Genomic DNA, 27,057 nt, shown 5'->3' with positions numbered 1-27,057 from the left:
TGTGACTATTTAGAACTGAGGTTCCTTTTGTTCACAAAGATAACAGGATGTGTAGTTCCAAGTGGGTTTCTTTCAAAATAATCTCCTTAGAGTAGGGTTGCCTATGCATATCTGGAAACCCTCTTTAGGCTATGCCTTTAGATTCTGGTTAATAAAACACACAAATAAAAATAGTTTCATTACTTTATAATTACAGAACTCTCTTCTTCCTTAGAAAACTTATGGTATTTTTTCCTTTTAATTCCTCCTTTTTCAGTTGTCCCTACTTCCTCTTCCATAGACATTGTATTCAAATGGATATCTGAGGACGACCACTTCCCTTCTCCTCCCTGCACACGAAGTGTCTATGCTACTTAAACTGCAGGAATAAAAAAAAATGAGAGTGATGGATTGTGTTTCATAAATGCCAACCTGAGAATCTGAGGATTGCTTGTATTTAAAACCTCCATACTAATTCTGAAACAGCCATAACCTTTAAAAAAAAATGAAGATAAGATTGCCAGAAAGAGGACATAAACTTTTCTGCCATTTATTCATGATGTGATGATATTATGCTTCCAATACAATTCTATAAGCTCTGCTCACAGAGAAATTTCTTAATAAACACAAATCTGTTCAGATCTATGCATAGTAATGTTTAAGAAGAAAGGTTGGGTGAATTCAAAAAAAATCTAAATTTTACAGAATGCTTATCTTCCAGCCTTATAGATTTTTTTTCTTTCTTTCATTTATGGGTTTATATTAATAACATTAAGACTTAAAGTATATTTTGTGTTAATAATAAACTACTTGTGTGTCCTATACTCCTGATCATCAGGACTCTGTAGTTTGGGACAGTATTACAACAACCTATTTATTATTTGATACCTTGCAACCTGAAGCCTGGCACACCATCCCCACAAGCCACAGACTTTTCAAATAATCTTCAAAAAATTGTATAGAAGTGATCTTGGTCTTGGATGGCTTAAATTTAGTCTGTGTTTTCACCATTCAGACCAAGTGTAGCATTAACCAAGTGAATAATAACACAAATAGAGGCAATAACTTAAGCATATGTGGTGTATTCAGGACAAATTTTGACTCACCACTGATTATCTCCAGGGAAGTTGTTTCATCTGTCTGAGGTTCCATTTATTCATTTGTATAATCTTCCACAACTTTATTAGAAGAGCTAGATGAGATGCTATATGTGAAAGTACCCAAGAAAGTGGTAACCCAGAATACAATAGACATCCAATATATTTTCAATGAATGAACAAATTCCCATGCCCTTTATTCAATAAGAAGTTTGTGTCCTAAAATTGATACACATGTTGTTTCAACATTCACACCCCCTGCCTGTGCATTTATCCTTTAGAAAGACTGGAGATTTTTTTGCTCTCATTCACAAATAATGGTCTTCGTATGAAAGAGATTTGTTTTTGCATTCTGGAAAAGATTCATGCATTTATTGTATCATTAACAGCATCACATTTACTAAAGAAAGGTTTAAGATAAAATATCCAATTTCCATTTGTTTAAAACTTCTGTAAAGCCTTGATATATATCTCTTAAGTAAGAAAGTGCTTTGAATTTCAAAGAGGAAACATACAACTCCCATCTTCCCTTCCTCTCCCACATTTTTCACACTCTCCCTCCACCATCCCACCCTTGTAACCACAAATATTTCTGTTGTTCCCAAAATTCAATTAACAAAATTGTCTGGCTGGTCATTTTCGCCTTTGGAAAAAGCCAGGAATCATAGTTAAACAAAGCCATAATCAAAGATCTATTTTATTTTTAACCAATCATTGATGAACCACTCTCCCTGCTCATTAGGCGGGAACGAGTCATGGAGCTGCCATGGCGGGATAGTTGGTCACGAAACTCTGAGGCCATGAAATAGTAGAGAATTGGATCCAAAAGGCAGCAGAGACTTGCAAGACATAGACAAAAAGGGTGGAAATACAGTGAGCTTTGGACAATGGAGCAACTGCTAATGATGGTTTCCTTTACCATGGTGTAAAAAATAAAGTTAATATGATAGGGAGTGAAACAGATGAAGAAGACCGCAGCACACATGTAAACCATCCGCAGTGCTTTCTGTCTCTCACTGATTCCCTGGAAAGCCACTGGTGGTTGTCGCAAGGATATAGTGGTTTTCCAGGTACACCATGCAATGATGACTACTGGGATCACAAATCCTGCCAGCTCAGCAGCTGTAATCATCCCAACCAAAGCCATTGCATTCATTTTCCTGTAACCAAGGTCAGCAAAGCAGGACTCGGTGTTGTTGGCTAAGTCTGTGCTTCTCATGATGGGAAATGGCAAACAGGCAGTCCCCACGATGACCCAGACGGCAGCACAGATGCCCACATCATACCTACGCTTCCAGTCTCTGGCCCTGAAAGGCTGGAGAAGAAAGAAGCACCTCTGAAGGCTGATGCATGTGAGAAAACAAATGCTGGCATACATGTTGAGATACTTCAGGTAGAAGCACAGTAGGCAAAGGGCCCTCTGGAAAGGCCAGTGGTGGCTGATGTAATAGTAAATCCGGAGGGGTAAGGACAGCACATGAGCAAGGTCAGCCACAGAGAGGTTGATCATGAAAATGATGGCTTTATTTTTCTTGCTGATGAAGCGGCACAGAACCCACAAGGCTGCACTGTTGGCCAGTAGACCAGGGATGAATATGAGGATGTAGGTGGTGGCGTAGAGGGAGTATTGAAATGTCAAATTAGTGACATTGCAGTGAGTCTCAGCATTGCTGGTATTGTTGCTGCCCATCTTGAATATTTCAGTATATTCATCAAGGTAAGCCGTGAAGTTATGATCCCTGCCCAAAACAAACAAGCAAACAAAAAAAAAAAAAAAGAAAGAAAAAGGGTATAATGGTTAACCAGTACTTTAGCTGACACCCAGATCTTTTTTTAATTGAAATATAGTTGATTTACGAAGTTTCAAGTGTACAGCAAAGTGATTCAGTTATATCAGATTCTTTTCCATTACAGGTTATTACAAGATATTGAATATAGTTCCCTGTGCTACACAATAGGTCCTTGTTGTTTATCTGTTTTATATACAGTAGTGTGTACCCCTTAATCTCAAATTCTTAATTTATCCCTCTCTCCCTTTCCCCTCTTGTAACTGTAAGTTTGTTTTCTATGTCTTTGAGTTTATTTGTGTTTTGTAAATAAGTTCATTTGTACCATTGTTTTAGATTCTACATGGAAGTGATATCATATCATATTTGGTTTTCTCTGTCTGACTTACTTCACTGAGTATGATAATCTTAGGTCCATGCATGTTGCTACAAATGGCATTACTTCATTTTTTATGGATGAGTAAGATATATATATATATATATATATATATATATATATATATATACACACACACAGCTACATCTTCACCCATTCATCTGTCAATGGAACCTAGGTTGCTCCCATGTCTTGGCTTTTGTAAATAGTGCTGCTATGAACATTGGGGTGCATGTACCTTTTTGAATTAGTTTTTGGCTTTTCTGGGTATATGCACAGAAGCGGGATTGCTGGATCACATGATAACTCTATTTTTGGTTTTCTTAAGGAACCTCCAGACTGTTCTCCATAGTGGGTGTACCAATTTACATTTCCACCTACACTGTAGGAGGGCCCCTTTTCTCTACACCTTCTCCAATATTTATTATTTGTAGACTTTTTGATGATAACCATTGTGACCAGTGTGAGGTGATACCTCATGGAAACACAAAAGACTCAGAATAGCCAAACAATCTTGAGAAAGAATGGTACTGGAAGAGGAGCTTCAAGATGGCAGAAGAGTAAGACGTGGAGATCACCTTCCTCTCCACAAATACAGCAGAAATACATCTACATGTGGAACAGCTCCTACAGAACACCTACTGAACACTGGCAGAAGACTTCAGACGTCCCAAAAGGCAAGAAACTCCCCCACGTACCTAGGTAGCACAAAAGAAAAAAGAAAAAACAGAGACAAAAGAATAGGGACGGGACCTGCACCAGTGGGAGGGAGCTGTGAAGAACGAAAGGTTCCCACACACTAGGAAGCCCCTCTGAGGGCGGAGACTGCAGGTGGCGGAGGGGGGAAGCTTCAGAGCCAAGGAGGAGAGCACAGCAACAGGGGTGCAGAGGGCAAAGTGGAGAGATTCCCGCTCAGAGAATCAGTGCCGACCAGCACTCACCAGCCCAAGAGGCTTGTCTGCTCACCTGCCAGGGCGGGCAGGGGCTGGGAGCTGAGGCTAGGACTTCAGTCAGAGCGCAGGAAGAGGACTGGGGTTGGCTGTGTGATCACAGCCTGAAGGGATTGGTGCACCACAGCTAGCCGGGAGGGAGTCTGGGAAAAAGTCTGGACCTGCCGAAGAGACAAGAGACTTTTTCTTGCCTGTCTGTTTCCTGGTGCACGAGGAGAGGGGATCTAGAGCGCTGCTTAAAGGAGCTCCAGAGACAGGCGGCTATCAGCGCAGATCCCAGAGACGGGCATGAGACTCTAAGGCTGCTGCTGCAGCCACCAAGAAGCCTGTGTGCGAGCACAGGTCACTATCCACACCTCCCCTCACGGGCCCTGTGCAGTCCACCACTGCCAGGGTCCCGTAATCCAGGGACGACTTCCCCGGGAGAACACACGGCGCACCTCAGGCGGGTGCAACGTCATGCTGGCCTCTGCCACCGCAGACTCACTCTGCATCCGTACCCCTCTCTCCCCCTAGGCTCAGTGAGCCAGAGCCCCCGAATCAGCTGCTCCTTTAACCCCATCCTGTCTTAGCAAAGAACAGACGCCCTCAGGTGACCTAAATGCAGAGGTGGGGCCATATCCAAAGCTGAAACCCGGGAGCTCTGCAAACAAAGAAGAGAAAGGGAAATTTCCCCCAGAAGCCTCAGGAACAGAGGATTAAATCTCCACAATAAACTTGATGTACCCGGCATCTGTGGAATACCTGAATAGACAATGAATGATCCCAAATTGAGGAGGTGGACTTTGGGAGAAAAGATATATATAATTTTTTCCCTTCTTCTCTTTTTGTGGGTGTGTATGTGTACACTTCTGTGTGTGATTTTGTCTCTATAGATTTACTTTTACCATTTGTCCCAGGGTTCTGTCTGTCCGTTATGGTTTTTTTATTATTATTACTTTATAAAATTTTTTTCTTAATAATTATTTTTAATTACTTTATTTTATTGTATTTTACTTTATTTTATTTTATCTTGTCTCTTTCTTTCTTTCTACATTTTCTCCCTTTTACTCTGATCCATGTGGATGAAAGGCTCTTGGTGTTCCACACATGCATCAGGGCTGTGCCTCTGAGGAGGTAGAGCCAAGATCAGGACACTGGTCTACAAGAGACCTCCCAGCTCCACGTAATATCAAACAGTGAAATCTCCCAGAGATTTTTATCTTTACACCAAGACCCAGCTTCACTCAACGACCAGAGAACTACAGTGCTGGACACCCTATGCCAAACAACTAGCAAGACAGGGTCACAACCCCACCCAAGAGCAGAGGGGCAGCTGAAAATCATAATAAGGCCACAGACACCACAAAACACACCGTCAGATGTGGACCTGCCCACCAGAAAGATGAGATCCAGCCTCATCCACCAGAACACAGGCACTAGTCCCCTCCAGCAGGAAGCCTACACAACCCACTGAACAAACCTTAGCCACTGGGGACACACACCAAAAACAATGGGAACTACAAACATGCAGCCTGCAAAAAGGAGACCCCAAATACAGTAAGTTAAGCAAAATGAGAAGACAGAAAAACACACAGCAAATGAAGGAGCAAGGTAAAAACCCACCAGGTCTAACAAATAAAGAGGAAATAGGCAGTCTACCTGAAAAAACATTAAGAATAATGTTAATACAGATGATCCAGCATCTTGAAAACAGAATAGAGAAAATGCAAGAAACGTTTAACAAGGACCTAGAAGAACTAAAGAGCAAAAAAAAAAAAAGTGATAAATAACACAATAAATTAAATTAAAAATTCTCTAGAAGGGATCAATAGCAGAATAACTGAGGCAGAAGAATGGACAAGTGACCTAGAAGATAAAATAGTGGAAATAACCTGCAGAGCAGAATAAAGAGAAAAGAATGAAAAGAATTGAGGACAGTCTCAGAGACCTCTGGAACAACATTAAACACACCAACATTCGAATAATAGGGGTTCCAGAAGAAGAATAGAAAAAGAAAGGGGCTGAGAAAATATTTGAAGAGATTATAGTTGAAAACATCGCTAATATTGGAAAGGAAATAGTTAATCAAGTCCAGGAAGCACAAAGAGTCCCAACAGGATAAATACAAGGAGAAACAGGACAAGACATATATTAATCAAATTATCAAAAATTAAATACAAAGAAAAAATATTAAAAGCATCAAGGGAAAAAGAACAAATAACACACAAAGGAATCCCCATGAGGTTAACAGCTGATCTTTCAGCAGGAACTCTGCAAGCCAGAAGGGAGTGGCAGGACATATTTAAAGTGATGAAGGAGAAAAACATAAAACAAAGATTACTCTACCCTGCAAGGATCTCATTCAGATGTGATCGAGAAAGTAAAACCTTTACAGACAAGCAAAAAGGTAGAGAATTCAGCACCTCCAAACTAGCTTTACAGCAAATGCTAAAGGAACTTCTTTATGCAGGAAACACAAGAGGAGGAAAAGACCTAAAATAAAAAAACCCAAAACAATTAAGAAAATGGTAATAGAAACATACATATCGATAACTACCTTAAATGTAAATGGATTAAATGATCTAACCAAAAGACATATATTGCCTGAAAGGATACAAAAACAAGACCCGTATATATGCTGCCTACAAGAGACCACTTCACACCTAAGAACACATGCAGACTGAAAGTGAGGGGATGGAAAATGTTATTCCATGCAAATGGAAATCAAAAGAAAGCTGGAGTAGCAATTCTCCTATCAGAAATAATAGACTTTAAAATAAAGACTACTAGAAGAGACAATGAAGCACACTATATAATGATCAAGGGATCAATCCAAGAAGATATAACAATTATAATATTTATGCACCCAACATAGGAGCACCTCAATACATAAGGCAAACACTAACAGCCATAAAAGGGAAAATCCACAGTAACACAATCATAGTAGGATACTTTAACACCCCACTTTCAGCAATGGAAAGATCATCCAAAATGAAAATAAATAAGGAAACACAAGCATTAAATGACACATTAAACAAGAAGGACTTGATTGATATTTATAGGACAGTCCATCCAAACACAACAGAATACACATTCTTCTCAAGTGCTCATGGAATATTCTCCATAATAGATCATAACTTGGGTCACAAACCAAGCCTTGGTAAATTTAAGAAAATTGAAATCATATCAAGTATATTTTCCAACAACAGTGCTATGAGACTAGATATCAAATACAGGAAAAAAATCTGTAAAAAATACAAACCAATGGAGGCTAAACAATATACTATTTAATAACCAACAGATCACTGAAGAAATCAAAGAGAAAATCAAAAAGTACCTAGAAAAAAATGACAAAGGAGACACGATGACACAAAACCTATGGGATGCAGCAAAAGCAGTTTTAAGAGGGAAGTTTATAGCAATGCCATCCTACCTTAAGAAACAGGAAATATCTCAAGTAAATAACCTAACCTTACAGCTAAAGCAACTAGAGAAAAAAGAACAAAGAAGCCCCAAAGTTAGCATAAGGAAACAAATCATAAAGATCAGATGAGAAACAAATGGAAAAGAAATGAAGGAAATGATAACAAAAATCAATACAACTAAAAGCTGGTTCTTTGAAAAGATAAACAAAGTTGATAAACCATTAGCCAGACTCACCAAGGAAAAAAGGGAGAAGACTCAAATCAATAGAATTCGATATGAAAAAGGAGAAGTAACAACTTACACTACAGCAGTACAAAGGATCATGAGAGATTAGTAAAAGCAACTCTATGCCAATAAAATGGACAATCTGGAAGAAATGGACAAATTCTTAGAAATGCACAACCTTCTGAAATGAATCAGGAAGAAATAGAAAATATGAAGAGTCCAATTACAAACAGTGAAATTGAAACTGTGATTAAAACCTTCCAACAAACAAAAGCCCAGGACCAGATGGATTCACAGGCAAATTCTATCAAACATTTAGAGAAGAGCTAACACCTATCCTTCTCAAAATGTTCCAAAATATAGCATAGGGAAGAACACTCTCAAACTCATTCTAAGAGGCCAACATCACCTTGATATCAAAAACAGACAAGGATGTCACAAAGAAAGAAAACTACAGGCCAATATCACTGATGAATTTAGATGCAAAAACCCTCAACAAAATACTAGCAAACCAAATCCAACAGCACATTAAAAGGATCATAAAACATGATCAAGTGGGGTTTATCCCAGGAATGGAAGGATTCTTCAATATACGCGAATCAATCAATGTGATACACCACATTAACAAATTGAGGGAGATTAACCATACGATCATATAAATAGATTCAGAAAAACTTTTGACAAAATTCAACATCGATTTATGATAAAACCCCCCAGAAAGTAGGCATAGAGGGAACTTTCCTCAACATAAAAAAGGTCATATATGACAATCTCACAGCCAACATTGTCCTCAATGGTGAAAAAGTGAAACCTTTTCCACTAAGATCAGGAACAAGACAAGGTTGACCACTCTCACCACTATTACTCAACATAGTTTTGGAGGTTTTAGCCACAGCAATAAGAGAAGAAAAACAAATAAAAGGAATCCAAATCAGAAAAGAAGAGGTAAAACTGGCAGTGTTTGCAAATGACATGATACTATACGTAGAGATTCTGAAAGATGCTACCAGAAAACTACCAGAGCTAATCAATGAATTTGGTAAAGTAGCAGGATACAAAATTTATACAGAGAAATCTCTTCCATTCTTATACACTAATTATGAGAGTGAAATTAAGGAAACTCTCCCATTTACCATTGCAACAAAAAGAATAAAATAACTAGGAATAAACTTACCTAAGGAGACAAAAGACCTGTCTGCAGAAAATTATATGACACTGATGAAAGAAATTAAAGATGATACAAATAGATGGAGAGATATACCATGTTCTTGGATTAGAAGAATCAACAGTGTGAAAATGACTCTACTACCCAAAGCAATCTACAGATTCAATGCAATCCCTATCAAAATTCCACTGGCATTTTTCACAGAATTAGAACACAAAATTTCACAATTTGTATGGAAACACAAAAAGCTGCAAAAAGCCAAAGCAATCGTGAGAAAGAAAAACAGAGTTGGAGGAATCAGGCTACCTGACTTCAAACTATAGTACAAAGCTACAGTGTTCAAACAGTATGGTACTGGCCCCAAAACAGAAACACAGAACAATGGAACAGGGTAGAAAGCCCAGAGATAAACCCATGCACATATGGTCACCTTATCTTCGATAAAGGAGGCAAGAATATACAGTGGAGAAAAGACAGCCTCTTCAATAAGTGGTGCTGGGAAAACTGGAGAGGTAGATGTAAAAGTATGAAATTAGAACACTCTCTAAAACCATACACAAAAATAAGCTCAAAATGGATTAAAGAGCTAAATGTAAGGCCAGACACTATCAAACTCTTAGAGGAAACATAGGCCGAACACTCTATGACATAAATCACAGCAAGATCCTTTTTGAACCACCTCCTAGAGAAGTGGAAGTTAAAACAAAAATAAACAAATTGGACCTAATTAAACTTAAAAGCTGTTGCACAGCAAAGGAATCCATAGAGAAGATGAAAAGACAACCCTCTGAATGGGAGAAAATATTTGCAAATGAAGCAAATGACAAAGGATTAATCTCCAAAATTTACAAGCAGCTCATGAAGCTCAAAATCAAAAAACAAACAATCTGATGCAAAAACGGGCAGAATACTTAAATAGACATTTCCCCAAAGAAGACATACAGTTTGCCAACAAACACATGGAAGAATGCTCAACATCATTAATCATTAGAGAAATGCAAATCAAAACTGCAATGAGATATCTTCTCACACTGGTCAGAATGGCCAACATCAAAAAATCTAGAAACATTAAATGCTGGAGAGGGTGTGGAGAAAGGGAACAGTCTTGCACTGTTGGTGGGAATGTAAATTGGTACAGCCACCATGGGGAACAGCATGGAGGTTCCTTAAAAACTAACAATAGAACTACCATACAACTCAGCAATCCCACTACTGGGCATATACCCTGAGAAAACCATAATTCAAATGAGTCATGTACAGGGCTTCCCTAGTGGCTCAGTGGTTGGGAATCTGCCTGCTGATGCATGGGGCATGGGTTCATGCCCTGGTCCGGGAGGATCCCACATGCCACGGAGTGGCTGGGCCCATGAGCCGTGGCCGCTGCACCTGCGCATCCAGAGCCTGTGCTCTGCAATGGGAGAGGCCACAACAGTGAGAGTCCCGCATACCAAATAAAAGAAAAAAAAGAGTCATGTACCAAAATATTCTTTGCATCTCTATTTACAATAGGCAGGACATGGAAGCAACCTAAGTGTCCATCAACAGATGAATGGATAAAGAAGATGTGGCACATATATGCAATGGAATATTACTCAGCCATAAAAAGAAACGAAGTTGAGTTATTTGTTGTGAGGTGGATGGACCTAGAGTCTGTCATACAGAGTGAAGTAAGTCAGAAAGAGAAAAACAAATACCGTATGCTAACACATATATGCAATCTATGAAAAAAATATTTCATGAAGAACCTAAGGGCAAGATGGGAATAAAGACTCAGACCTACTAGAGAATGGACTTGAGGATATGGGGAGGGTGAAGGGTAAGCTGTGACAAAGTGATAGAGTGGCATGGACATATATATACTACCAAATGTAAAATAGATGGCTTGTGGGAAGCAGCTGCATAGCACAGGGAGATCAGCTCGGTGCTCTGTGACCACCTAGATAGGTGGGATGCAGAGGGTGGGAGGGAGGAAGTTGCAGGAGGGAGACACAAGAGGGAAAAGATATGGGAACATATGTATATGTATAACTGATTCACTTTGTTATAAAGAAGAAAGTAACACACCATTGTAAAGGTATTATGCTCCAATAAAGATGTTAACAAAAAAAGAAAAATAAATGTGCTGGAGTAATCATACTCTTTGATTTTAGACTATTCTTCAAAGTTACAGTAATCAAACAGTATGATATTGGCACAAAATCAACATATAGATCAATGGAGCATTATAGAAAGCCCGGAAATGAACCCACACACTTATGGTCAATTAATCTCATGATGAAGGAGGCAAGAATATACAATGGAGCAAAGACAATCCCTTTAATAAGTGGTGCTGGGAAAACTGGACAGCTACAGGTAAGAGAATGAAATTAGAACATTCTCTAACACCATACACAAAAATAAACATAAAATGGACTAAAGACATAAATGTAAGAGTAGATACTATAAAACTCCTAGAGGAAAACATAGGCAGAACGCTCTTTGACATAACTCACAGCAATAGTTTTTTTTTTTTTATAATCCATCTACTAGAGTAATGGAAACAGAAGCAAACAAGGTGGACCTTATTAGATTTAAAAGTTTTTGCAAAGCAAAGGAAACCATCAACAAGACACAAAGACAACCTATGGAATGAGAGAAATTATTTACAAACAATGCAATTGACAAAGGGATTAATTTCCAAAATACACAAACAGTTTGTACAGCTCATTAAAAAAATTCATAAAATGGGCAGAAAACCTAAACAGACATTTCTCCAAGAAGACATGCAGATGGCCAACAAGCATATGAAAAGATGCTCAACATCATTAATTATTAGAGAAAAGCAAATCACAAATATGATGAGGTATCACCAGATTTGTTTTTATACCTACAGAGTCATAGGATATTAAAATTAGAAGGGATTTGTTTACAGATGAAGAAGAAGATGCTCAAGGAAGATATACTATTGATCCAAGGTCACCCAGTGAATCAGTCAGAGAACCATGGAATTGTCATCCAACTGCCTTGCCCTCCCAGATTGTCAAAGCTGTGTCTTGCAGGTAAGGAAGTCCTGAAATATTCCGTCTGTTTTTCTAACCACAGAAAAATAATGTGATATTTGAGTCTTTTTCTTTTGTATCAAGACTTCTCTTGCCTCAAGCTCTGGTTGGGATGACCATTGTTCACTACTTCCCAATTGCAATGGTAGAAGTCCAGTCTTGTTCTTCAGGTCTTCTTGCCTCTCTTTTGTCTGCCACCTTGCTCACTGGGTCCTGACTTCCTAACTTGGCACCACAGCACTTGGAAAACAGATCTGCCTCCTTTAGCCTGCATTACCAGTATCCTGGTTGATTTTCATGGCTTGGAAATATTACCTCCTTATTATTCTATCACAATAGCTGGTGGTTTTCATGCATTTTCTCTCTTTCTCTTGGCTTAGGTTTCATTCCAAATTTACATGAATTTTTTCAGTAATATATGGATTTAGAAGCTGAACCAGGATGTTTTCCCTTATGTGATTGGAAAGGGAAGAGACCTATTCTCTATCTAAGGGCAATTCTGTACTGGTGTGACATCATGTCTTGGCAGATTATCCAACAGCCACAGTGAACATTGATTAAGGTACCAGCAAAATAGGCCACCAAAATCATTTTTTGAAACAATTTAAGATTTAATATTTTTTTCATTATTCATCATAATGAGAAAGTTTTTTGGACTTCCTTAGTTTATTTTATGCTTTAGTATAGTTTTTATTGTGTATTATATGTAAGACATGGGGAATATACAATAATTTTTAGGGCTTCTCAAGGTCTGTCCATGGATTTATGCAGGCTCTTTGCAAATAAGAATGGCAGGGCAGCAACAACCTTGTTATTTTATTTGTAGAATTTTAGACTGAAAAGGACCTTTAAAAAACATTTAATTCAGCCACCATATGATACAGGCAGAAGAAGCAAGGCCCAGAGAGGGATTTAAGGCCACAAATCTACTAAATGAAAGATCTGGGACTTCAAAAAGGAGGAAAGGGTGGTTAATCTTTCCTCACACCCTTCTGTCCATCATTTGTTTTCCTCTCAAAGACAAATTTTACAAACATAGCTTCTGTCCATACTGCAGGAATGTTTGTTGCCTTTAGAGCTAGAATTGGGAAAAAAAAAGTACTGAGGTTTCCTCAGGTGGAGTTTTGTTGTTGGTATTGTTTTTGTTTTGTTTTGTTTTAAGTATGTTTACAAAAACAAAGGAGTGGCCTCTTAGATTCTCTTCATAAGTAGCAAAATGACTTCCTATATCATTCTAAGTCCTACTCCAGGGAATAGAAATGTGATAAAAGAACAGAACCCCAAAGGATTAATTCACAGGTAAAAGAGAGTCAATTTTATAAGCTACCATTACTCTAAAGAGTACTTTCATTTTCCCTCCTCTTATACTCCCTATTTGACCTATCTGTGATATATCTTAAAGAGTCATGCTTGTGTATGTATGACTTAGAACAAAGGTAGAGGGGTACTCACAGGTGAAAAGAAATGAAATAATTATAATGGCCTATCAATTATGTACCCCAGAATCTGCAATGGAATTTTTCACATGCATTACATAATTCAGTTCTCACAACCATTGTAAGTTACTATTATTACTCTTATACTGCAGATGAGAAACTGAGGTTCAGAGAGATTCAGTAAATTGTCTTAGGTAACAAAGTTAAAAAATGGTAAAAATTGGATTTACTACCATGCCTGACTTGATCCAAAGTCTGTGCTATTTCCACTATACCAGTTGCCTCTCCCTGCTCAGGAGGGACTTTTTAATAGAATGAGGATCATTGTGATATCTGGAGGGCACATTATGGCAGAACGTTTCTAACCCCATAGTAGGACCTTATGATCTTGTAACATTAGAATTACTCTAGCTATGCCATCAGGATATAACTAAACATCTGTCCTCACACATGTCACCCACCCCTCCTTACCACCCACTTCTATCTCACATATTATCTCACATTTTATTGCACATATTATCTCATTAATCCTCATAGCAGCCCAGTGATTATTTCCATATTACTTCAGTATTGATCCTGTTTCTACTATTATCTATTGTCTATGCATAGGCTTGTGAGAGAGCAAGGGAGGCTACATCAAGTGCATTACAGTTCTAAGAACTAAAAACAGCTCATACCCACCAAGTTTGCACTTCCACTTCTGCACTTTATAAACATGGATATTTGTTTCTGCTTCACTGGTACAGAAAATTTCACTTACTAATGGGACAGGTTGTTTTCATACCTCTGTGCTAAATAACAAAGTTCTATTAGGCCAGAAAAGCAAGATGTTCACAATTTATTTTGTTTCTGTGGTTTCTTATGCTTCTGCAATTCAGTTTATTTCAAGTTTAGAGATTTGCATGACCTGCTTTCCAAAATCTTTTTTCTTCTCCAGACTGAAGGGGAGGTAGGAAGGGTTTTTCCCCAAATATGTCTGGTGACAATTAAGTGTAAAATCCCCATGGTAATGGGAAACTGGGGGAACTTTTAGGGGTAGGGTGAAAATATAAACTCTCTCAGGGAACATTTCGTTTCCTGTTAACAATCTGTGACACTACTGAAATTTTAGAAAGGAGAACAACCAAAGAAGCCACTAAAAGGAGAAGGCTGAATGGAAGGTCCAAAGTCAGAACATGTTCCTTCTCTCAGTCTCTGCCCCTGCTCCTGTCTCTGTGTCTCTCTCTTTGGCTCTGGCTCTATTATTGACTATTTGTGGTTGGCTCGTGCCCCCTGTGATACTGATCTCTCTTCTCTTCAATCTAGACATATTTTTGGTTCCTCTCTCAGGAAAGGGTACATGATTGGTGATTCACTCTTGAGTCTAAGCTCCCTTTCTCTGTCTGTGCCATGACTCTCTTTCCAGACACTACGGATAGAAACTGGGAATTCATCCAACTCCTATCACTATATTTCACCCATATCTAATCAGAAACCAGGTGATTCTGTCTCCTTTAAAGCTCTGAAAGCTATCTCCAATCCATCTCCACTTACACTGCTGCCATTCTAACCCAGGCCACTATCATTATTCCTCTTGATTATTGTAGAAGATGCCTTACTGGATTCCCTGCACCCTAGTCTTGTCTCCTGCAGTTCAGCCCCATACTGTGTCTAACATTAACATTAATTATGGCTAAAGCTTATTGAGAGCTACCATCTATTTATAGGCTAAGCACATATTATCTCATTAATCCTTATAGCAACTCAATGATTATTTCCATATTACAAATGAGAAAACTGAGACCCAGAGAGGTTAAATAAGTTGTGCCAAAGTCACAAAACTTACATAGTGTAGAGGTGGTATATAAGAATTGGAACCCATGCTTGTATCCATACTCCCTTACCTCTGTCATGGCACTTACTACACACACACTGAAATTCTGTTAACATGTCTTTCTGTTTAAGTAGACTTTGCACTCCTTGATGGCAGGGACTATGTCATCTCTTAACCCTTTCTAACCTCTTCCCCACTGTGGCCTAAGTGGTTTTTCTTTGAAATATCTTGTCATTCTCCTGTCTAAAATCCTTTGCTCGTTCTCTATTGTATTAAGGCCAAACTTCTCACCATGGCTTGAAGGCCATTCCCGTGTCATTTAACATCATTTCATGCCATTCTTCTCCTCATTCACTACTGTTTCAATTACACTGAGATGCTTTCAGTTTCTAGAACAAGCCAAACTTTTTTCCTGAGAAAAACCTCTGCACACGTTGTTTCCTCTGTCTGGAATTATCTTCCTTCTTTTTCACATGTCTGGTTCCTTTAACCTCAATTGGAAGGTCAGAGACATCTTCACTGACACTATTATTTAGGTCATCCTACATAGCATTACATACTATCACACTCCGTGAAATTTCTCTTCGTAGCATCAATACTTGTGATGTAGATGTTTGCTCACTTTTTATTGACTATTTCGTTCACTGTGCTGTTAGCCCTATTAGTGCCATAAAACGATTTATTTTGTTCATGACCATATAGCCAAGACTTAACCTGTGACTTAGTAAACACTCAAAGAAAAGTGATATAATTGGATTCAATTGCATACAAAATAGTTTAAAGTCCTTATTTGGAATCATTAAGTAAAAATGCAAACCCTGATATGTCACCTAATATATGGGGTAAGAGCTTATGGAAAAACCCGAATGAACTTTTTGGCCAGCCCAATATTTCTGCTGCTTGCTATTTCCCTCAAAAATTGTCTTCTGATTTGGGCTATTATCATCAATATTTGCTGCACTTACCCTTTATAACTAAGAAAAAAACATGCCTTCAGAAGCCTGAGAAAAGAGCAAAATATTCAATTTAGAATCAGAGGTGGTCAGACATATCCTGTAGGTAGATACCGGCACAGCCCAACATCTCAGAGTACCATAAACACTATTATCTAGACCTCAGGGAGAGGGTAGTCCTTGTGATCTGCTTCCAAAAGCTTCTCAACACTTTATTTTTGTTGATTGTCATTCTGCAAATGAAAGATATACCTGCCTCATCGCATCAGCAAATGGCTTGTGGGACTTGGAACAAGAGTGAGAGGTAACATCTGTAGTCCCCAGAGCTTAATTTTCCACATGGAAATTAATCATAAAAGGAAAACAACTTGTGTATTTACCTTTTTCTTTGGCCTTTTGAGGGCTCTGGCTGCCTTGGAGGCCAACACTCAATCAACATATATTTAATAAGCATCATACTATGAATTCTGTGCTAGGTTCTATGGAGAATATAGAATCATCTACTATAATCTCTGTCCCTGAGAAACTTCTGGTCTGGTGGAGAAAATATTTTTTACATTTCCAACATCACAACCAATGCATGACAAGAACTGAGGTGAATGTCATAGGTGATAAGAAATCCTCATGTTGGCACAGCATCATCTCTGTGAGGTAAGCAGGACAGATATCAGTAATACCCCTACCATATTGTTTAGCTGACAAAGAGATGCATTCAAGAACAACTCAGTACCCTGTCCAAAGTCACAGGGTTAAAATATGGTGAAACTAGGACCGGAAGTCAGGTTTGTATGTCTCTTACTTAACATTCTTTCAACCATGTTGGGCTGCTTCTATTAAATTATGAGAGATAGAGCACCTCGAGCCAGAGAAGATGGCACTTGTGTCAAACTACCTGCATTCTTTTATTGGTCACTACAGGGACAGGGTTAGAGAGAAAAATGCTGATGGTGGCTGGGGAGAAGATAAAAGTTAACCTTACTTTGCCTGAATTATACACTATTGTATTTAAATCTAAATTGCCCTTCAAAGCTGTGGTCAAGTTCCATCTCTTCAAGAAAGGCTGAACTTGGTATTATCAATACCATTCATCTGGGATTTAGCAATTCATAATTTTATCCAGCAAAGGGACATTCTGCTTTATGTGTATTTGATATGTTAATTGATGAAGATAGTGCAGTGGGGTGGGAAATTTCAAGGAAGAATAATACATGATTGTCATCCTCAAGAAGTTTATAGTCATTTAAGGAGAAAAAGACATAAGAATAAATAACCATAATAGATTTTTAAATGTGCCATGAAAGGGATAATAAAGAAATTTCTGTGAAAGTAGAAATGAATCCTGCACAGAAGAGGAGTATTAGAGCTCATCCTGAAGGATAAGTTCACTTTTAATAAACAGCTGGAGTGGGAAGGCTGTAGGAAAAATGGATGAAAAAAGAGTTTCAGAGGTGAATGAAAAGCATTCAAAGTTCTCAAAGTATAAAAATGAATGACCCATAGAAAGGAAGAATAGATGTTCTATACCAGCTGGAAAACAGGGTGAGATGGTGGGGAGGGTGGAATAGGAGGTTAGAGTGGGAGAAGGTAGTGGAAGGGAAAAGCAACTTAAAAGGTAGATGCAACTAGATCATGGAGAGTTTTATGGGGAATTATTGAAGGATTCTGGGAAGAGATGTGATATTACTATACTTGTGTTTTAGAAAGATCACTCTGGCAACAGTGTGGAAGATGGATTGGGAGACCAGAGACAGGAGGTCCAAATTAGTTGTGAGTTTGTAGGGTGACCAACAGTCCAGGTTTGCCTAGAACTGAGGGTTTCCCAGCATGTAAGATTTTTGGTGACAGTCCAGGACAAACAGAGTAATTGATCATCCTACTATTCCAACAATCAAGGAAGTAAAAAAAAAAAAAAAAGCTCTGACTTGGTATGGCATGAATATTGGAATTTCAAGTAAAAGTCAGATATGGAATTGACCAGTGTTTGGGAGACTGCTTGAGGAGTCAAAGATAACTTCATTTATAAAACATGTGAAATGTTATACAAGGATATCACAGTTTTGTACTTTTCCAAAGCCCTTTCAGATTAGCAGCTCACAGCATTCACTATTCCTGACACTGAGTCAAAAGTAAACTCTTCCTTATTCCAGAAATTTTCAAATTTGTACTCTCTGCCAAGCTTCATCAATTCCTGACTCTTCAGATGGTTTGCTTTCTCTAACACTAAAATCACTGAACTTCACTGCAAGTTGCACTATGCTAGCTTGCACCAGACACTCCCAGAGACCTGAAATTTCCAAATCTCGCCATTTCCCCTCGGCCAATCTGGCACCCGCCCTCATCTTACTTCCTCCCTTACGCAGACTACATTAAATGGTCAAATTAACTATTCTCACACAAGAACCCTCAACTTCTTTGCTCATCATTCTTCTGCTGTACCATCCTGGCAAGGTCTTAATCCCAGATCAAGTCCACAATCCATTTTCTTTTTTACTATCCAAACTGCCGAATGATCCTATTAAAAATACCAGTATCTATTTGAAATGCTAAAACTAGAAGAGTATGATCTCCAGCCTAAGATTTTTTGCTCCAGCCTCTTTTTGCACATGCCTGATTAGTTTCTTCTCCTATTGCCTATGCAGCACCTTCACAACTCTTTTAAAGTTTCTTCTCTCCTGTTCCCCCATCCCCCAACTTTCTCAGCAGAGAAACTTACCTCTTAAATCACAAGAAAATTGAGGTTATTGGGTGAGAAACAACTCAGTTTCATCCATTGTCCCCTTCCAACCCACACAGTCTTATCTACAACTGCATCCTTCCCAACACAGCTGTCTTTCCTATTGCACAAGATGAATTCCCATGCTCTTAATCCCTTTTATCTTTCTCAGGATCTTCTTTCATTAGCTGTTCCCTTTCACTCCTAGATCATCATGTTGTCCTTCACTCTCAGCTAGATATTTGTCATCAAGTCTCTCCAACACTCAAAATAATACTACTCTTGTCAATGTATCTTACTCTAGCTCTTTGTCATTTTCCTTCTCTTCTTAAATAAACGTCTCACAATAGTTTTTGACACTGACTGTTTTCTTTTTCTCATTTTATATCCATTCTTTAATGCACTCCAAGGTGACATGCATATCTTTACAACATCACTGAAACTACTTTAATAAAGGTGACAAGTGACCATCACATTGCTAAATCAGGCAGGGCTTCTCTGCCGGCTTGGACACAGTCTGATCATTTCCATGTTTTCTAAATGCTCTCTTCTGTTGGCTTCTAAGCCACAACTCATTTCTTGACTCTCCTCTTAACTATCTATCCATTCATACCGAGTCTCCTTTATGGTTTCTTTTATCTCTGCACATCCTTTAAATGTTTGGTTTCCTTAGGTCTGCATATTCTTTTCTTATTCAGTGCCCTCGTGCTAAGTAACATCACCCAGTTTCATGACTTCCGTTACCACCCATATCCAGATGACTCTTATGTCTCAATGTCCAGGGTTGGCCTCCTCTCAGATATTAAATCTATATGTCTAACTTTCAGTGGAGATTTCCCATTTCAATATCTCCCAGGCATCTCAAAATAAAAATATTCAAAACTAAACTCATCATACTCCCTGACCTTTTACTTATCCACACCATCTATCCAATTACAAGAGCCAGAAGCCTTAAAATAATCCTAGATACCTTCACTCTCATTAAATCAACAAAGTTTTCTCGTTCTCCCACTCTCTCTCCCTCCTCTCTCTCTGGATTATTAAAACACTCTTTAACTGATCTACCTGCTTTGAGGATTGCTCTCTTAAAATCTATTCTATACTCTGCTGCCAAAATGATATATCAAAAAGGCAAATCTGGGCTGCCATGTCATCATAAGGATTGTTTTAACGATACACTCACTGCTCTAGAATGTTTCCATTTATATCTCTTTATTTCTAACTAAACTATGAGCATTTTTGAAGCCAAAGAGCATGACTTACTCATCTTTAAATCTCTAGAACCTAGCAGAATAATTAGCACATAATCATTTAGTAAATATTTTAACTGGGCAAATATTCTGCCTTATGACAACTCTTTTATTGTTTACCTGTTTATGAATCTCTCTACACTGGGCTGTGAGCTTTGTGAAGTCAGGGATTATGCCCTAAATTTTGTTCTCTCTCTCTCTCTCTCTCTCTCTCTCTCTCTCTCTCTCACCCTAGAACAAGGCTAAATATATAGCACTATTAAAAAAATTGATGTTAACTGGCTCATGTGGGGATTAATCCTAAAGACTTAACCTCATTGCTGTTGCATAACCAACTCAGCTAAGCAGGACCACACAAAAAAATGCAACCCAGGCAAAATTATAACCTGTGAAAATACCATATCTTTAGTATATACTTGAGCTCCTAGCTCTATGACTGTGAACCACCCAGACAGAGATGAGGGCTAAATTCCCAGTGCCTCCAATACCATCCTTAAAGAAGTAAATGCCTCTTGGTTTATCCAGTGTTCAGTGCTCTATCCAGGGTACACACTGCCTACATCAAAGGCCAGTACCTTCATAGAAATGCCTCTTCTTGAAAGAGGGGTCTGTAATGGGAGCTAAACCCTAAAGGGAATGACCAGCACAGCCTTCTAATCTAATAATCAGAGCAGGAAAATCAGGTACCATGATTGAGCTAACAAGATTCACTTCAAATGTGCAGCTTTACGGATGTTCCTGATAATGAAGATTGTTATAAAATTATGACTAGGGTTTCCCTGGTGGTGCAAGTGGTTGAGAGTCCGCCTGCCGATGCAGGGGACACAGGTTCGTGCCCCGGTCTCAGAAGATCCCATATGCCGCGGAGTGGCTAGGCCTGTGAGCCATGGCCGCTGAGCCTGCACGTCCGGAGCCTGTGCTCCACAACGGGGGAGGCCACAACAGTGAGAGGCCCGTGTACCGCAAAACAAAAAACAAAAACAAAAACAAAAAAAATTATGATTAAAACTTCATCAAACTCCTTTCTCCTGTATCCCATCTCAGAAGTATATATTTTACTCCACTCTCCAGATCCCATCTCAACTCTCATCTTTTTCTTGTATGGGGCAACCTATTCTGACTTCTTCCTTCTTTGTATTTGTACTGGACTTTTAGGCTACACTATAAGAATGTAGTCTCAATGAGGGAAGACTGTATCTTACACTTTTATATCCCTCATTTTGTTTAGCAGAGGGTTAGGCGTGTAGTAGGATCTCAGTTCATACACATTGGTTTATAAAGGTAAGAGTATGGAGAATAGGCACATATTAGCAGAGCCTTAGGCAGTTTTATTTCTAATGTCTCTCCCATAAGCTACTCTCCTGAACAACAGCAATAGTTTTTCACCCTTTGTTACTGAGGAAAATATGGTCAAGGCAAGGATAATAAGGTTGGAGTCTAACAAATCTAAAAGCTCCAAAGCCTGTAATCTCAACCTTTTATTTTAGAGCCAGTTAAATGAATTATTATTATGTCATTAAACACTTGACTTTATGGAAATAACTAAATTTTGTCTCAGAACACAAAGGTATATCATGTCACTAAATATGACTCATACTACGTCTGAGTCCAAGAACAGCATAGGTACCAATAATGTCTACCCAAAAGCAGCTTCACTTCCCAACCAACTAGCTCAATGCTGTGCTTTCACAAAGTTACAGCCAAAATGAACTTATTTTATGGCAGCATCAGAATTTGTACCAGACTCCTAAGTTTCAGTGAAATACTAAATCCAAGAAGTTTCCACATGCATCCTGTCCGTTTTTAGCTAAGCACTGTTAATATATTATCTTTGATCTTTGAGAGAACTCTGAGTTAATTATTATTATACCCCTTTACGGATCAGAAAATGAAGGTTCGGCAGGATAAAGTTTCTTTCTCAAAGTCACTGCTATTACGATTTCAGTCATAATGAGGCTCTTCATGAGTAGAGACAGCTAAAATTCTTCTCTGCAAGCAATTTGTTGCACAGAAATACCTTAAAGTAACATTTCTGTGGATAAGACCATTCTTCAAAGATGAAGAAGCTAATAATCTTGGTTCTATTTCTAGCACTTTTATGACTATACATATATGGCAAATGATTGCCCACCAGGTGTCAGTGTAGGGGATCTTTAACGAGTTTTGCCTATGAACCCAAACCATAATAGATCTATGGATAGAGTACTGGAACAATGTATTTATAAGAGTAGTGAGCTGAATATAACAAGACAGATAGGATGGGGAATCTCAAGCAGTAGAATTTATTAAAAAGAACACTGGATTTGGAGCTAAAACACTTGGATTCTAGTAACTATTCAAATTCTGCCTCTTTGTGTTGTCCTGCTAATCCCCTTCCCTTACATGGGTTTCATTTCCCTCATTATTAAAATAAGACAATATGAACTGGATCATGTTAACTACCTTCTGCTCTAACTTGCCATGACATTACGGGCCTGGCTCCTCTAAACCCCCACCCCTAACTAATACCATCAGCACTGCCACTGCCATCACTGATACAGCTGCCACCATCTCAACCTACCTGCTGATTTACACTTTACACATCATTATTACATCTATAATTGCTGTTAATCATTATTAAATGTGTGTATATATATATATATACATATTTTACACCATACATATATATATATATATATATATATAGCAAATTAGGTCAGAGGATATCATCCCCATTTTACAGATCAGGAAACTGAGACTCCAAGAAGTGACCACATTTACCTGAATGCTATGCAAGTGGCAGAGTGAAGAGTGTAGAACATAGGCTTCTGGCATCAAAGTAACTGCTCTTTTCCTAGTACAACTCTATAAAGTTTTACCCTCTTAGTCCTCTCCCTCTTTTCACCCCTCATCATTAAGTCACTAATACCACTAAATGAACATGTCTGTCAAATCTGTGGCTCTTATTTTCTTTGATAATAGGGCCAGTATGTGAGCTTGTCATCTTGGGAGGAGAAGTGAAAACTAAATAGAGAAATGTTGCTGATGGAGGCCCTTCCCACTCTACAGGGGAAAATATCTACAGGCCATTTGGGAATGTAACTTGTCTTTTTTCCCCCTTTTTCTTCTTATTTAAACCACAGAAGTCTCACATGAATTATCCAAGCCAGTCCTATACCCATGACCATGGTGTCCTTCATTCAATCACTCATAACCACAGCCAAAGAAGAGCAACTGGAATCTGGAACTCTGCCAGTTCCTGAATTAATTCAAATCAACTGTAAATAACCTGGCTTAATGTCAGAAACACAAAAGTTTGTATCTATTCTGCAAATCTAGACATTTTCCCCATAAATGAGAAGTGAAAATTATTTTACCCTTAAAATAAATTAAAGCAATTAGACTATTCACAAACTAATATCTTAGAGTTGGAATTGAACTTCCCTGCATGCATCTTTACTGGATTTTTAATCAGGTAAGAAGGAGGCCTAATTATTCATCATTTTTGTACTTGGGGCAGCATTTTGGAGATGGAAAGAATCGTGTTCTTTGGCCAGACCTGGATTCATATCTTGACTCACTTATCAGCTGTCTAGCCTGAAAAGACTCACTTCATATCTCTTGGTTTCAGTTTCCTCGTTTATAAAATTAGGATCATAGTGCCTGCAACATATATTATTATAAAGATTAAATAGAAAATGTACATCTTTAAGTAGAAAATGTATATATTTTCATGTCTGGTACACTGTATATGTTAAATAAATCTTAGTTCATTTCCACTTTACTTGTACAGAGAGTAATCTCCATAAGCCTTTCGTTGGATGCTGTACATCTCTGAGTTTAGAAAATCTCCCCAAAAGCATAGGTGTGAGAAATATTTACTAAGACTAATGCAATAATTCTTAAAGTAGAAAAGTGGAAAATATGTGTTACTTGAAAAGAAAATTCCTTATTACAGTAAATATATTTGGAAATCAAAATTATTGTCCATATAATACATACTGCTGAAAGTGCAGATCTAAAAAATCTTTTTGGCTGCTGGGCCCACAGTATTTGGGAAATGTCAATGTGATGGAATAGGTTTTTCTAGGAGTCCAAGATCTGGTTCCTAGTTAAGCGAGTCCACAATAACTTTTTAGTGAGATTTTTATGTTTTTCAAATGGAACTTTGCACTTAAAAGATTGAGAAATACTGATTGAGTGACACTGTCATTGTGGAAATCAGATTACAGAACTTGCTCCCTTGTATGTTTGCATCTTATCATTTGAAAAAAAAGGAAATTATTTACAAAACACTTGCCTGTGCTCTGAAAGTTGAAGTTCTCATGATGATGTTACTCTGAAAGAAGTATAATGGCCCTTAGCAAAGATTACTGAGTTCACTTTGAGATCTAGACTGTATTTCAAGAAGGTTCACTGTAGTTAGATTTCCCTACTATGGTCCCATTATTTACCACTTCATGATATGCAGCTCTTCTCAGGCACCAGGAGCCTAGAGTCAAACATTTGTATTACTAGGAAGGAAATTGAAGGCCATCTATTTCAAACCCCTCCCCCCTTATTATAGGTGAGGCTACTGAGACCCAGAAAAATAAAGCAACTTGCCCAAGGTCAAAACTGAATCATTGGCATAACTTGAAGTAGAACCAAAACTCTTCGTCTCTCTGTGTGTTGGTTCATATACTTCATCACTCTGCCTCTGATGCATGTGAATCAATACTAGATGAACATTTAATATAAAACATCTCGACCTGAAATATGAGACTTTTTGAGCAAAAGTTTTTAAGTAAAGCATAGACTTCCTGCCAATCATTGCTCTGATTGTTGAAACACTTAGAAAAGATGGTTTCACAAAGACAGCTCTGTTCTCTTTATTAGGTCCATAGACTGTCCTGCCTCTTAGGACATCAACTGACTTACCTCAAACACAACTAGCTGTGAAAAGCCACCCAAAACCATCCAGAAGTATGCTTACTCATTTGAAGCCCTGTGCTCCACCACTGCCAGGATTTGAGCAGTCTGCACAACTTGAATTCAACAACTTTTCCAGTTGAGCCCCAAAAGGAACTGTTTTGATCAAAGAAGGCCCTCTGTTCAAAAGGAACTATTCCAAAGATAATTACCCCCAAATGCATGACTTGATTCTCAGTATAGTTCAGGCTGTTTTCAGCCTCAATATATCAACCTATCACATACTTTCAACAGTGAATAATTTTACTGTGTCACAGCTAAGGGATAAACTCCTCAATTAATAGAAATGGCAAGGACTCCCACGTCCATTTGAAAACCAAAATAAAAATGTTCCCACTTGCAGGATCCTTGGGACTGAGACTACCCACCCAAAAAGCACAATAAAGCTTGTTATCATTCTATCCAAAATGATTCTGGTACCAACTGTTGTGGCACAGTCCACCTTGAAGGATTACCCAACTGGAAGTCTCCTTTTGACTCAGTCATCTTGTCTCAGAACCAGAGAGATTGCTAGCACTCAACGTAATAAGAACAATAATTACTGAAAAGATAGGTGCCTCTTTTTTGGGCTCTGCTATGCAGTAGGTCTGAACTTGGGCCAAAAAGCAGCTTTCAAAGGATCGAGAAATGCCTCTGAACAGACTTTGAAATCATTTCAAAAGATTTTGTCATCTGGCATATTTTCTCCTTTCCTAACATAAAATGCGACACAGTTATAAATATATTTACAGTATTCTCTGGGAGATACCCGCTTCTGTAGGAAAAAGGGACCGTAGTTTAGAAGACACATGTTCTAGTTCCAGCTCTGCGACTAACTAGCTGGGTGATCTTAAGTGTCTTCACTTCACTGTCTCTCAGTTTTCCCATCTGTATGGTGAAGGATTTGGATCTCTAAGAGCTCCTTCAGCTCCAAAATCTATGATCTGCCTTTCTTTCTTTCTCTCCTGAGAATTTACTATCTGTTGCTGTATCTGTGAAAGTTAAACTTACCAAAGCGAGGAGCCTATACATAAAAATGTTCCTTCACTAAGCAACTAGATAATTTATACAGAGCAGAAATCCAAATCCTCTTTTTCTGACTGAATAGGTCAAGCTTTCCCAATGAATCTCACTGACCATACTCTTTTCTTACCACTTTGTGCCATCTTCCCTTGTTGATGAAAAAACAAAGAACCCTCAGCAAAGACTGAGCTGCATCACAGACTCCATGCTCCTTGAATAATGGTGGGGACTGATGGCATTAACCCTAACTTTGTACTCTAGTCAGACTCAAGGGAAATCATGATTGCTCCTCCTGTAATAAGTCTGAAATAAGAAACCAGGGACCATTTTCAATTTGGACACTGGTCTCACATCTGTCTCTGTCCCGGATCTTCATGTCCCCACAAATCTTCCCACATCGAATTATACCAATTCCCACATATTAAGCTATAACTTACCCTGGAGCCTTGCTGGGCTTGTTTCTTTGCAGGGAGCTGGAGGCAAAAAAGCTTAAGTCTGGGTGGCACGGAGCTTACTGATAACTGACAAATTTGTTGTTGAAAAAGGAAGTTAAGTGCATTTAGTGTCTCACCACAGAAACCATATTTACACAGACCAAAGGTAAGTCCCTTGAGCAGCAGACATTACTCAAGTTTCATTTAGTTTTTACTTCATTCGTGCAAAGAAATTCAAGGAGCAGAGAGTTAAAGGGTGTTCAAAACCAAATAATGACTGTATACTGGCATTCCTCATGGTTTCACTGTTTCTTACCCTATCTCTTTCAACTACAACCCACATGCCTATCCATCTCACTAGATTCTGGTGGGCTCTATGGTAGGATGGGATTCTGAGGCAAAATCTGAAGGGAGTTTACCTAAGAACAAGAAAACTGCAACTCCTTCAATCCTGAGAGAGAAAGAGTGAGAAAACCTCAAG

The 27,057-nt window shown here is 38.4% G+C and overlaps 1 protein-coding gene across 2 annotated transcripts; it reads right to left on the bottom strand.

Annotated features, from left to right (window-relative positions):
- Positions 1-1,779: 1,779 nt before the first annotated feature.
- On the bottom strand, positions 1,780-26,701 carry LOC307069114 (putative P2Y purinoceptor 10; the record flags this gene model as incomplete). 2 transcript variants are annotated; one of them, XM_079727263.1, is made up of 2 exons in its annotated part: positions 26,580-26,701; positions 1,780-2,815 (listed from the first exon to the last, which is right to left on the bottom strand). In XM_079727263.1, exon 2 carries the CDS (start codon positions 2,764-2,766, stop codon positions 1,780-1,782), a length of 987 nt encoding a protein of 328 aa, XP_079583389.1. In that variant the 5' UTR covers positions 2,767-2,815; positions 26,580-26,701. The 2 variants fall into 2 exon arrangements, with proteins under 2 accessions (XP_079583389.1, XP_079583390.1); XM_079727264.1 differs by having other exon boundaries at positions 26,551-26,639.
- Between the last annotated feature and the right edge of the window lie 356 nt (positions 26,702-27,057).

This window comes from Hyperoodon ampullatus (genome assembly GCF_949752795.1).
Source record: "Hyperoodon ampullatus genome assembly, chromosome: X".
NCBI lineage: Eukaryota > Metazoa > Chordata > Mammalia > Artiodactyla > Ziphiidae > Hyperoodon > Hyperoodon ampullatus.
The sequence above is the reverse complement of the archived record's forward strand: the minus strand, read 5'-3'. Positions and strand labels throughout refer to the sequence as shown.